Consider the following 14,315-nt stretch of genomic DNA (forward strand, 5'->3'; position numbering starts at 1 on the left):
GTAAAACCCATCACACCCCTTTCCCCTGTTGTATTGGAACCCTAAACCCCACCCTGAACTTTGAGAAGTGGTCACGTGTTCTGGGAGGGAGGGTTCTTATCGTCTGTCCTGCCATGTGAGGAGATGCCACGGATGAGAACTAAAGTTTGTACTGAGGCATTCCGACCTACATTCACACGAAATGCATTTACAGTAAAGAATGGAAATAAAACTCCTATTATTATTATTATTATTATTATTATTATTATTATTAATATTATTATTATTATATTCTGTATCAATTGCATAGTAGTTTGATCCTGGTTTTGCTATGAGTAATAAGACACATCGGAGTCATTATCGCCATCCCTGTCATTAGACTTTCTTTTTCTTTCTTTTTTCTTATGATTTTTTTTTTTTGTATACCCCAATATAAACAAATATAAAAAGCGGACAGATATATTAGGTCTGTCATGCATAAGGAAAAGACTGGATTCACCCTTACAAATGAATATTGGAGTATTGTTAACGCGGTAGTATACACTAACACTGCGTTATACTGTTTTATAACTGCAGTAGTGGTATTGCAGTGTTTTATGTGGGGTGCAACGAAGAAAAACAGAATAATTAAGAAATTGCAAATAAAAGCAAGAATATGTCGATGATTTAGAAATATTGTTCTCTGCAAATAATAAATGGTAAAATACCCTTTATTTGTAATAATAACACCCACTTAAAAAAAATTGCAGCATAAAGAAAAATGAGGGCGCCGTTGATCTCTGCAAGTTGTAGCCAAGAAAGAGCGCTTGCCGCAGCGGCGTCTGCGCAGTGCGTGTGGTTGTGTTTGTCGATTGGGAGGAGACAGAAAGAGCGCGGAGGAGGAGAGAGAGAGTGAGAGAAACATTAAGCGCAAAGAGAATTGATGGAGAAACCGGATTTGAGGAGCGGCTGGTGATACAGGATCTGCCTCCCCGGGACACCGAGATATATGCGCCGGAATTCTCTCCACGCGTTCCCCTCATCTCTTGGTCATGCCACCAAGCAGATTGGACTATGTATTTTTATTTCACCTGGCCTAAGATGAATGCCAGTGCAGCGGGCGGAGGTGGATCCGGGGTCCTGCCAAGCAGCAGCTGTTGCAACAAACGGGGGAGCAGCGCTCCAGTGGTGAATGGGAGCAGAGCCTCTGCTGCTCTTGCGGCGGCCACTGCTATTACTCCAGGCCAGGGCTCTGCAGATTCTACTGACAGCGTTAGGCCTCAAATCTGCGAGTCTGATAATGATATTACTATCGGCAACAACAAAGGCAATAAAATTACTGCTCTAGAGGAGTGCAGTATTGGGGCTGGTGGGACCAGCAGTGCTCATGTGCCTGTAGAAGTGAATTGCTACTCGGCTGTAAATGGGGAAGAAATGAAGGCGGCAGACAGTTATATGAATGATCATACAAATAATAACTACGGTGATCGTAAAAGTGGGGACGGACAATATATTTTTGTGACAACGCCAGCTGTCAGGACGACAGGGACTTCTCTGGCTGCTAGCACAAGCTGCACAAGCAGTAACGGGGACCCGGACTCCTCCCTTGTTCTTCCCAGCTGTGCTGGAGACGGAACTGGGCAGAGCGAAGCAGCGACAGCCACTTGGGATCGTACACTAAATAAGGCTTGTTTCTTAGCCAGGCACAATCGCCAGGGCAGCTGGTTGGAGGTGAAACGGCCGTGTTTTCCAAGCAGCAACAGCAGCAGGGCAACACACTGCAGCAAAGCCCACATAAGGTCCGAGGAATCGGATTTTAAAGAGCCGACAGCCCCAGCCGCGGTTCACAGCAGTGTCTTCTCCTTTCCCGGTCTCGTCAACGGCAGTAAAGATCCCCAGACAACGTTTGGCAAGATCGACAGGATCGTTGGTGTTTCATATTGCGGGAAAGAAGATCACTCAGATAGGATTGCTATGCCTCTGTATCATAATGCTGACGAAAACAGCAGTGTAAGTAGTCGTTCAAGGCGGGAGCCAAAATCTGCCAAAGGGCGGGTAAGGTTGTACAAGGTGCGCACTTTTGTTGCCTCTTCTGCAGCAGCTAATAATGGCAGTAATAATAACAGCACTAGTAGCGGTAGTATTAATGGTTTTAGTGGTGATTTGACACACAAACGCCTCAGCAGTGATGATGGTGATAGTATTAAACTAGACGAAGGCAGCACAACGTCATTTACCATTGGTAACAGTAGCACTACTGCTGGCACCCAGGTCTCTGCAGCTAAGGAGTGCAGAAGGCTTGACTCTCAAGTAAATCAGCAAGGGGACCTGCTGATGTCACATCCAGGTCCTAAAGCCAGATGGGCTGATGGCAAAACTTGCTTTGTGAAAAAAAAAGAGGGATACTTGACAAATAGAAATTACAGTAATAGTAACCTTCTCCAAAAGGACCCCCTGGGGTCGAAGGGAAACACTACCATCAACAACAGTGTCAGCGTGGAGCTGATGAAGAGCACTAATGGCTTCAGGACGGCACTAGATTTGACCCTCTGTGGTGCTGGGGCTGACTGTGTGGATGGTGTTGAGGGGGCTTGTATTTCAGAGGTGCCCAGCCAGGGGGAGCTAGAGGCTGGGGCCAGGGAGGCAGTGAGGAGGCAGGCGGAGATGGAGGCGCGAGCCCTGAGGATCTGCAAGAGGCTGCAGGTAGTCCAGGCCAAGCAGGTAGAGAGGCACGCAGTGCAGCAACTGAAGGGGCTGGTGGAGAGCGTGCTGAGAGGAGACCGCACACTGCCAGGAGGGGTAGCTAGTGTGCAGTCCCAGGACACGCTATACAGAACCAGTCCTCTCCTGTGCAATGCCTTACAAGCTGGACCCAGTCACTTTGGGAAGCATCCCTTCCTGCCCCGCACCCCCTCCCCACTCTCCCTGCCACTCCTCCCTGCCCAGCTGGGCTCTGGGGAGATGTCTCGGCTGGGGTGCAGCTTGGCGGCTGCCCTCAGGAGCACAGAGACGGCCCTTGATTCGGACGCCACGGCCAGTAGCTCCGGAGGGGAGAGTGACGTGGAGGAGAGAGAGCTAGGCGCTGCTCGGCCTGCACACAGACACCGACCGCTGTGAGTAACCAACTAGCTGGGGGCCTAAACACTCTGCTGGTGTGGGTGGGTGGAAGGAAATGTGTAATTGCATAACAGTTTACACTGGTTAGAACATGTGTAGTGTAGATGAGATGAAAAACAACCCCTTTTTCTTACTTGCAGTCAATGGACCCACTTAAAGCAAGTTTATAATGTATATTTCAAATAAAATAACTAAATTAAATATCCCGACTCCAAATTGGATGATTTACTCTGCACAATTCTTTGGAAATGAGGCACCAGATATTTTAGGACATAGAAAAGGCCATTAGCCACACAGCTCAGCCAGCTGCCCTCATTGTCCCAACTTCCACTCATGCCCCCTTTTAAATAAACCCTCTTTTGTGTGCAAATCAGGAAGTCTTGAGTTGGTAGCCTTCAAGTTTCCATCAGTTTCTAGCAGTAATGTTTTACACACTGTAGCCCAGTATGAACAGTTAGCCTGCACCAACATTATATCCCAAGTGACCTGAAGTGTGTATAATGCACAATTGCCCTAAACCTCATTAAACTTAATGCTGATGTCCAGGAAGTGGAGCACTCCACTTACTGTCTGTTTCCATCATACCCCCATACCAGGTGTGGCTACTGACAGAAGATGTGTTAATCCAGTTAGTGTAATTAGCCTGTCCTGTGTTAAGAAAACAATGTAGGACACAGCTTCCTGACTGGATGCATATAACATTCCACCTTCCTATTGTGAAAACACTTGTGATTAACAGTGTCTACCTCATTGTGTCATACTTGCTGGGGTCACCTTTACATAATGACTCCTTGTTTTTACTTTTATCAAATTGTAATGAACATTATTATATGCATTTGTTACCACAAAGTTTTCACAGAATCTCTGCACATTTGTAGCAAGAAGTTACTGAATCTACCATGCAGATTACACTACAGTACTCATTTGAATGTGCTATTTGTCCTTCGGTCTGGTTACTGTGACTGTATTTATTGTTTTTTAAGTACTCTATACAAATAAGCAGTGTGTTCTTTTCAGGGGTGCCGTTGCTCCCTAACGCTGGATAGAACGAATCAAAACGACATGCTGAACAATCATTAGAAGAAAACAATAAAAAATGGTTTTCTACAAAAAATATGGAAAGTAACAGCTACAGTGTTCACATGTGTAATTGTTTTTTAGTCTTAGCTTTTAAGTTCTCGATTGCTAGCTCCATGTATCCTTGTATATATTAATAGTCCATAATGACCCAACATAGTTTGTACTTAAGTTAAACAGTTATTTGGATTTCAACAGACACAGCAAATATGAAAGCTGAGGTGCTGATCAAGCTGTTTTATGTGCAAAATAATTATTGCACAATCTTGCAGGTCTTGTAACTAGGATTTGATTAATTACAGACTACAATCTATTCAAATACCATGCTAAGAGTAAGACTTTGGTGTTCTTGTAGACTCATCATTGACCAGCCAGGCTGTGTGGCAAAGCAAAAGCCAAACAGAATGCATGGTTTTATGTTGCAGTCAAAATCTAGCTTGGGAAAGTTAACCTGAGTCACTTTTTGAAGCTCAGCAGCAGACGCCAGGACTTCATCTAGTCGTCTCTTAAAGAATGACGCAGGAGTAACAACTTGGCTTGGTAACCCATTCAATACACTCACCACTCTCCTGTATATCCTACCCTCTGCCCTAAAAACACATTTAGAAACTGATAGCCCTTTTACACTGACACACCCAAGCCTGTGACCCTCACCGGTCGGGTGCTTTTACCCTGGCAATATACCTGACCTGAGCTGACCCCGTACTGTGAAACTCCGGCCCAATAACATATCTGAACCTGGCTCGGGGCTGAAGCAGGCTGTGGGCGGGGTTATTGATTTTCAACATGATGCTGGTGCATCGTGACTGTTACATCTGTAACCTTATTGCTTTTGCCTTTATATTATACGTTTAAGTTTCTTTCTTCAGTGTATACTGTCGTTTTGAAGTTGCCTTTTCACAGATTAACAACAGTAAAACTAAAGTAGTATGGATTTGTACAGGTTTTTTTTTGTCGATTTCATTAAATGTGAATCTCCATACATTAACAGTTTGTAATTATTGAAAAAAAATTACCTTTTTTGCCATATGCCTCCTATTCTCTGTGACTCGGCACGTTTATTACGTGTGACATCATTTGGTCTGGTTGGCTCAGCTCAGCTCTTCAGTGTAAAAGTAACTCAAGGTACCTGAGCCATAATAGGCTGGCTGGGCTCGGCACATGCTCGACTCGTGTAAAAGGGGCATGAGTGAGAAAGACTTGTAACAATAGGGAGGGGACACTTCTTTACACAGACAGCTGTGAGAGTATTGGATGGGTTACTAATACAAGTTGTTACGAGGTATTAAACCTAATCCTTTAATAGGTGATGAGAGGAAGAGCATTGGTAGGCCAAATAGCCTCTTATGGCTGGTAACTTTTCTTATGCTCTTACAATATGAATCACTTCCAAACCTGGTTCAACCCGGCGGCACACAGACCTGAGCCTGGTTTGCAATGGAAACAATCAGGGTTTAAATCAAGTGGAGATTTGGTCCAGAGGGAAGAATGCCCCCCTACTGACCCCCCAACACTACTCGGTACACTGCAGCATTGCATATTTGTTGCAGATGCTTCAGTTTAGTTTACTGCTAAATGTTTAAAGTCAGACATATCATCTACATGGGGGGGGGGGGGTTGTTTTTGTGATTATGGTGATGGTTATTGTGGTTGTGATTGTTGTTATGGTTATTGTGATGATGGTGGTGGTGGTGGTGGTGGTTGTTGTAATGGTTGTGATGATGGTGGTGGTGGTTGTGATGGCGGCTGTTGTGGTGGTGGTTGTGATGGTTGTTGTGATGGTGGTGGTGGTTGTTGTAATGGTTGTTGTGTTTGTGATGGTGGTGGTGGTGGTTATCGTGCTGGTGGTCGTGGTGGTTGTTGTAATGGTTGTTGTGGTGGTTGTGATGGTGGTGGTGGTGTGGTGGTGTTATCGTTGTGTGGTCGTGGTGGTTGTTGTAATGGTTGTTGTGATGGTGGTGGTGGTTGTTGTAGTGGTTGTTGTGGTGGTGGTGGTGGTGGTGGTTGTGTTGTTGTGATGGTGGTGGTTGTTGTTGTGGTTGTGATGGTGGTGGTGGTTGTTGTAATGGTTGTTGTGGTGGTGGTGGTGGTTGTTGTAATGGTTGTGGTGGTGGTGGTGGTTGTTGTAATGGTTGTGGTGGTGGTTTGTTGTAATGGTTGTTGTGATGGTCGTGGTGGTTGTTGTAATGGTTGTTGTGATGGTCGTGGTGGTTGTTGTAATGGTTGTTGTGATGGTGGTGGTGGTTGTTGTGGTGGTGGTGGTTGTGTATGGTCGTGGTGGTTGTTGTGGTGGTTGTTGTGATGGTCGTGGTGGTTGTTGTAATGGTTGTTGTGATGGTCGTGTGGTTGTTGTAATGGTTGTTGTGGTTGTTGTAATGGTGGTCGTGTGGTGTTGTGATGGTCGTGGTGGTTGTTGTGATGGTGGTGGTGGTTGTGGTGGTTGTTGTGATGGTGGTGGTGGTTGTTGTATGGTGGTTGTTGTGGTGGTGGTGGTGAATGGTTGTGGTGGTGATGGTGGTTGTTGTGTCATGGTGGTTGTTGTAATGGTCGTGGTGGTTGTTGTAATGGTCGTGATGGTCGTGGTGGTTGTTGTAATGGTTGTGGTGGTTGTTGTAATGGTTGTGGTGGTGGTGGTTATTGTGATGGTTGTGGTTGTGATGGTGGTCATTGTGATCATGGTGGTTGTTGTAATGGTCGTGGTGGTTGTTGTGATGGTCGTGGTGGTTGTTGTAATGGTGTGATGGTCGTGGTGGTTGTTGTAATGGTTGTTGTGATGGTCGTGGTGGTTGTTGTGATGGTCATGGTGGTTGTGGTGGTTGTTGTGATGGTGGTGGTGGTTGTAATGGTCGTGATGGTCGTGGTGGTTGTTGTAATGGTTGTTGTGGTGGTTGTTGTGATGGTCGTGGTGGTTGTTGTAATGGTTGTTGTGGTGGTTGTTGTGATGGTCGTGGTGGTTGTTGTAATGGTCGTGGTGGTTGTTGTAATGGTTGTTGTGGTGGTTGTGATGGTCGTGGTGGTTGTTGTAATGGTCGTGGTGGTTGTTGTAATGGTTATTGTGGTGGTGGTTATTGTGATGGTTGTGGTTGTGATGGTGGTCATTGTGATGATGGTGGCTGTTGTGATGGTTGTTGTTACTGTTTTAGCAGCAGTTTAACTACACAATTTCAGAATGTTTGTTTTACTTTTCGATTGAGTGAGTTGGTCTCTAAATTTCGTTTTAGAATTGTTTAATAAGTGTCTAACTGTAAATGGTACACTACTTGTAACCTTAGCCCTATTGGGAAACATCCCACCCAAGTTACCTCACCCTGCTGTCCTTTAATAGCTTGATCAAATAATCCAAGCTGGTACAACCAAGCAGACATAAACTAGGTGTCAGCTTTTAACTGGGGTTTGGCTTCAGAGGATGGTCAAAGGAGTAGCCTTCTCTGCCTGGTACCACTCAATCAGTGCCAGTCTGTGCAGCAGCCGTGTCTACACAAGGCCTGCCTTGTCAGCAGGAGCTACAGTTTGTTCCGACATACAGTGCAGTAATGAAAAGGAAAATTAAATGCCATGACTGGGACGACAAGGGAGGTGCTGTCTGTGTGGCTAACACACCAGACTGGTTTTCAGTAGGATAATATGGTACTTCCCACTCTGCAAAGGGGGGGGGGGGGGGGGGGGTTCCTCAAGGTGTAAAACCTGTTTGTTTCCAGCACAGCTCATCACTGTATGACCCTGTGTGCGTAGGACCTCTGTAATTATCTATGTAGGCACCGTATTGTTAAGAGTATGTGTATAGTATGTATGCAAGAATGTTGTTGATTTTTATGTAGCAGGGGAGCATGATTAAAATATTGGGGGTTCTGAACATTGAAGACAGCTTCTGTGTGCATTTTTTCCTAGCTTATGAAAATAGTACTATAAGTACCCAAGTGTTTTTCCCCCACTCCCGACTTATCTGTTCCTGTTACGTATACATTTCGTTTTATGTTACCAGGAGATAACTCTGTGGTGTTTTATCTACCATGTAACTCTGATAGTGCAGCAAGTGTATCTTTTTCATGTTACGGGTGCAGTTAGACAAAACATGGCACTTGTGTAAGCTACAGTGGATCAAGCTTCTATATACAGTGGAACTTAAAACATCTACAGTATTAATTTAAAGAGGGTCTTAATTTGGGGTCATCCCCAAATCAGTACATTTTATCTCTCATTTGTATCACATTTGAAGTTAACTTTTTAACTTTTTCACATTAGTAGCATTCTCTTGGAAATTTAAAAGCGACTTTGACAGGTTTAATATAAAGCCCTCTTGGTCACTGACAGGATACCACTCCTGCGAATCAAAAGATTAGCAGTGAAAAATTCCAACTTTACTGGAAACCATTCTCATTTTTTAAAATGTTTTTTTTTAATTGCTTTCATATGTTGTCATTGATACCAGGCCTTGGTTTTGCTTTGGGGGTGCAAAGGTCATATCCATAACCGGCCACAGTGCCTGTCAAAATATATGTCTATTCTCAGCAATCCTCAGTGCCCAGCAAGGCCTGTACACACCAAATTAGGAAATGTTTGGATCCAAACTAAAACATGGTTACATGATTTGCGTGGTTAAGTAGCACCAGCGGGGAAAAAAATTACACCACAAACACTACGCTTTCAAGCACATGGATTTCTACTAGGGGTGCTAGATTCTGTTTAATGTAATAAACGTTTAAACTTTTAAAAATATATAGTTTAAACGCTGTGTAAGGGGGGGCATGGGGCGGGGGTAATATTTTCTTGGTGCGTGCGTTCGGTTTTGCTTGCAGTGTCATGATGGCTGGTGTTGTTGACGAGCCTGTCACTAAAAAGCAAGTAATGAATGCAAGTCATCTAGTTAGGATTAGAATTATAATTTAGGATTTCACTGACATTTTGCGGTCCTGTGTAAACATCTATAAAAGCCTAAAAATAGTAGTATTTGCTGCTTTACTAAAACAGTGTTGTCATTTGTCAAAAGGCAAACATCCCCCAACAGTTGCTGCTGACATCTCTGTCTGGTGTGGATTTGCTCATACATTGAGATTGCATGTCTGCATCCACTGAATTGGTTGGAAGTGTAAGGCAAAGCTTTGCCAAGTTATATAGTTGTGGACATTAATTAACTACTGAAACAGTCCCTAAACTCGGTTACCCAAAGGTATCTGGCATTCTTTAAGAGTCAATATATGCAGCATGTTCATTGTCATGTTATTTGTCCCATCCTGGAATTTATTTTATCAGTACCAAGTCAAGACAAGGAAAACGTGCCTATTTGGGTCTAAAATTCTAACTGCGTTTAAAAGGTAAAGCAGGTTGTTTGAACCAAGGTATCTGTGCTTGATTGTACCTGTAGTGCTGATTTAACTTGGGTGCAACCGACACGGGAATACTTTGTCTGCTCTGACTTTCCAGTATTTTTTCTGAAAGCTGTTTACGTTCTGTTGAGCAGCCTCTAGTAGCCTTTTGTTTAATGTGTGATTCTTAAGTTTTATAACGATTGATTGTATTTTCTTTGTCACAAGATGTGGAAAACAATTAACTGCATCTGCATGTACAGTTTTTTGGGAAATGTCTCATCATGATCCTCAGCCGAAATATATTTTGCTTGTTTAGCTTTGTCTTCCATTTTTGTCATTTTACGTCAAATGCTGAAAATTAGATTTCAGCAACCTAAATCAAAACAATGCAGCACTGACTTTGTCCCGCCTGCTAGTGCACAGTACAGGTCGCAGAAAAGCCAGTACAGACCCAGGCTGCTTAAAACATCGTTGGCATTTGAACAGTAAACTACACAGTTAACTGCTTTGGAGTATTTTGTTTTTGCCCAAGTGCAATGCCCACATGAAGGCGAAGGAATAAAACAAGCCTATTTATAGAAGAAAGAAACGTAGTTTGCGTTGCTTGCGTTGTCCAGTAGTTCACAATGTTTCTTTCCACCCCTCACCAACTGAGTGTCGCGATTTTTCACTCTTGTAATGTGGTCACCCTAATTGTAGCAGCCCATACAATTGATACCTTTTAATCCATTTGTGTATCTCAATCACAACTTATAAATGCGTTCATTGTAAAATTGGTTTAATTTACGTTTTTTTTTCTTCTATTAAACAACAGGCTTTTAAATCGTGAGTCTTACGTTCATTTAAATGCTGAAGTGGCTCATCTTTATTAATTTAAATAGTTACTCGTCATAACGACTGTGATAGTGTGTCCAGCAAAACGCTTTATTTTTCATTATAGCTTTAATAAAGATTAGTTGCTTATTAACATGTTGCAGTCTCTTTTGTACGTGAAAAATGAAGGCTTGACCAATTGCTCATTAACTTGTTTGACAGAAAAAAATAACTAAGTTAAATATATTACTAAATTAAGCTGTATATATAAATAAATTTATAAAACAGTGAAGCAATATGACAAAAATAATAGCATTGGCGGTACAATGATGGTCTGTTTTGATTACAGGCCAGGGCGAGCATTAATTGCATTATTACAGAAATGTTATGCAGTCTAATTAACTGCATTAGAGTGACACAGGAATGAAACTTCAGTCCTGTCCCATCCTGCCCTGTTCTATCCCATCACATGTAAGAGTCATCATTTCCAATCCTGTCCCATCCTGTAATGTCCAATTTTTTCTTCGTCCTGTCCTGTAACTTTTTTTTTTTTTTTTTTTTTTAATTCCTGTCCCATCCTGTCCTGACCCATCCTGTGATGTACAGAGATCAACTATTATTTGGAGGTACAGATATTTTTGGATTCATGTATAAAATGAGTGTTTATAGGGTTTTGCATTAAACACTACCGGTATACTACTAGTAATTTGTTTTTAGTTTTAGTTTTTTCAGAAAAAAATACAGTGCAAGCACAGGGTCTTTATAAACACAATATGTGGTATAGTGATGTAATATAAAAACAACTGTTTAGAGTTTTGTGCTGCAGTTTCAGTTTCTAAACCGGTTACTAAGCAACCCAGCACAGAGATTTTAGTATGTCAGTGAAATACAGTATTACGAATCATTAATTCATAAAAAAATAAACAAAAAACAACAACAAATAAAAAACATGGCCTTGAAATAATATTTCATAAATTTTCAGGGAGTATCCATCATTGATTTATTAAAAATCGTAGTACTATACCCTTCAAGGTAGCACCATAACAGAACCTCCAAAACAGTAGCTGCTACAGCCAAATCGTAGCCGTTGGCATCTCTGCATTATGATTTGGGGTAATACTCATAAAAAACGAAAATGCACCTCCTTAATATACTGTACATATGTATATATAGAGAGATATGTTAAATACATGCCAGTAGCAATCCACAACGTTCAGTTATTCTGTATGTATCAGTATTGTTAACTAAATATTTAAAGTATCAACCTATGTTAAACAAGGATTTTTTTTATTAACCATTCCATGTTACCAGGCTTCTGTATTTACATATATTCGTAGTGTCTGATTTTTTCAAATATTGGTCATTTTATGTTCAATAACTTTGTAGTAATAAAACTTTTGAACTTAAAAAATAATAATAATAATAATAATAATAATAATAATAATAATAATAATAATAATAATTTACGTAAACAATATGACTGACTTGTGCGAAACAGACCATTCATTTTAAATTAAAATGCAAGTGGAAAGCAAATGCATACTTTGGAAAATGATAAACATAAGTACATTTAATCAGTTTTGAAAGTTAAGCCCTTCCAGTAAACCTCTCATTCCACATGCAGATGAGCCCTGTTTCTAAAGCCCAGGCACAGGAAGGCTTATTTCTAGGTCATTGACTCATCATCAGCACTGCTGGGTATGACCAGGGGGCTTTTTTGACAGTGAGAGATGCCAGCCCCTTCCTGCATTGACTGTGTTTGGTACTAATGCACTGCTGTATTTAGCATGCAGTTTTTCCTCTGTTTCATTACCAGTGCTGGGTCCGTAATTTTCATCTCCTTAAAGTTTTTAACTTGGCAATAGATTCCCTCACTTAGCTACAGGTATAAGTGTCTTGCATTTCAGAGTGTGAAAATGTAATTTATTTTGGGTCTAAATTTGGGAGTGGTGTTAGATAAACATATGGAATATATAGAACTATAGAGAATATTTAGGTTGTTTCCTCCTGTTGATTTTTCTCCAATGTATTTTCTGAAGTACTAGTACCTTCGTATTCATTTGCTGGTATTTTAAAATAACATGTGAGCTTTGGTGTTTTGTTTAACATATCTTCCTAATTACATTGTAGTTGTTGTGCTTTCTGCTTTTTAGCGCCGCTGTCATACTTTCTAGGTGCTGCTCTGTCAGACATTTTTAGTGGTTGTGATCTGCGTCATGTTCGCACCATGGCACAACTGATAAAAGTGGTATGTAACTGGTTAGCAGGTGAAGTCATGTGATCAGGCAGTTATTGGTCCTTCAATGCCATAGCGCTTGGTAAACCAGCCCTGTTGTTCCGATCCATACATTCACATGCTGCTTATGTATTTTAGATGTTTTATTCTAAATTATATATATTTTTGGGGGCTGCTCAAAATTTGAGAGCCTGGGCTGCAGCCCCTAAAGTCCCTGCGTAAAACTGGCCCTGTTCATACCAAGTATAAAACACTTATTCTTCATTCAACTAACTATTTGGTGAGATACAGCTACTGTGGCTCTCAAAAGTATTCACCCCCTTGGACTTTTCCACATTTTATTGTGTTACAACATGGAATCAAAATGGATTTAATTAGGAGTTTTTGCCACTGATCAACACAAAAAAAGTCCATGATGTCAAAGTGAAAAATAAAATCTACAAATTGTTCTAAATTAATTACAAAACAGGAAATAATTGTATTTGTATAAGTATTCACCCCCTTGAGTCGATCTTTGGTAGAGGCACTTTTGGCAGCAATTATAGCCATGAGTCTATTTGGATACGTCTCTACCAGCTTTGCACATCTGGACACTGCAATTTTTGCCCATTCTTCTTTGCAAAATTGCTCAAGCTCCGTCAAGTTGGATGGGGACCTTTGGTGAACAGCAATTTTCAGCTCTTTCCACATATTCTCAATTGGATTGAGGTTCGGGCTTTGTCTTTTTATTTTTAAGCCACTCCAGTGTGGCTTTGGCTGTATGTTTGAGGTCATTGTCTTGCTGGAAGATGAATCTTCTCTCAAGTCTCTTGCAGATTTCAGCAGGTTTTCCTCCAGGATTTCTCTACACCTTGCTGCATCCATTTTCCCCTCTATCTTCACAAGCTTTCCAGGCCCTGACACAGAGAAGCATCCCCTTAGCATGATGCTGCCACTACCATGCTTCACGGTAGGGATGGTGTTCTCAGGATGAAATGCGGTGTTAGGCTTGTGCCAAACATGGCGCTTAGCTTTGAGGCCTAAAAGCTCTATTTTGGTCTCATCAGACCATAGAATCTTCTTCCACTTGGTCTCAGAGTCTCTGGAAAACTCTTGATTTGATGTTTTTTCAACAATGGCTTTCATTTTGTCACTCTCCCATGAAGGCCTGTTTTGTGAAGCACCCGGGCTGTTGTTGCAGTATGCACAGTGTCTCCCAGCTCAGCCGTGGAAGACTGTAACTCATTTAGAGTTGCCATAGGCCTCTTGGTGGCCTCCCTGACTAGTGCCCTTCTCGCCCGGATACTCGGTTTTTGAGGACGGCCTGTTCCAAACAGATTTGTCATATTCTCTCCATTTCTTAATAGTGGACTTTACTGTGCTCCGGGGGATATTCAATGCCTTGGAAATGTTCTTATATCCTACCCCTTATTGGTGCTTTTGAAGAACCTTATTCCAGATTTGCTTTGAATGTTCCTTCGTCTTCATGATGTAGTTTTTGTTAGGAAATGTACTAACCAATTGTGGGACCTCCCAGAGACAAGTGTATTTAACCTGAAATCATGTGAAACACCTTAATTGCAGACAGGTGGACTCCATTCAACTAATTATGTGACTTCTAAAGACAATTAGTTGCACAAGAGCTTATTTAGGTGTGTCATAGCAAAGGGGGTGAATACTTATGCAATCAATTATTTTCTGTTTTATATTTGTAACTAATTAAGAACAATTTATAGATTTTATTTTTCACTTTGACATTATGGACTTTTTTTGTGTTGATCAATGGCAAAAACTCCTAATTAAATCCATTTTGATTCCATGTTGTAACA

General features: G+C 41.6%; 1 protein-coding gene across 2 annotated transcripts in view; it reads left to right on the forward strand.

Moving 5' to 3' along the window:
• The first annotated feature begins 861 nt into the window (after positions 1-861).
• Positions 862-14,315, forward strand: part of LOC121312983 (KAT8 regulatory NSL complex subunit 1-like) — a 53,855-nt gene continuing 40,401 nt past the window's right edge. For both annotated transcript variants that reach the window (XM_041245043.1, XM_041245044.1), the window contains exon 1: positions 862-3,071. In XM_041245043.1, coding sequence (XP_041100977.1) covers positions 1,033-3,071 — 2,039 coding nt within the window. In that variant the 5' untranslated portion in view covers positions 862-1,032. The remainder of the gene's footprint in view (positions 3,072-14,315) is intronic.

The sequence above is a fragment of the Polyodon spathula genome, chromosome 3 (assembly GCF_017654505.1).
Source record: "Polyodon spathula isolate WHYD16114869_AA chromosome 3, ASM1765450v1, whole genome shotgun sequence".
NCBI lineage: Eukaryota > Metazoa > Chordata > Actinopteri > Acipenseriformes > Polyodontidae > Polyodon > Polyodon spathula.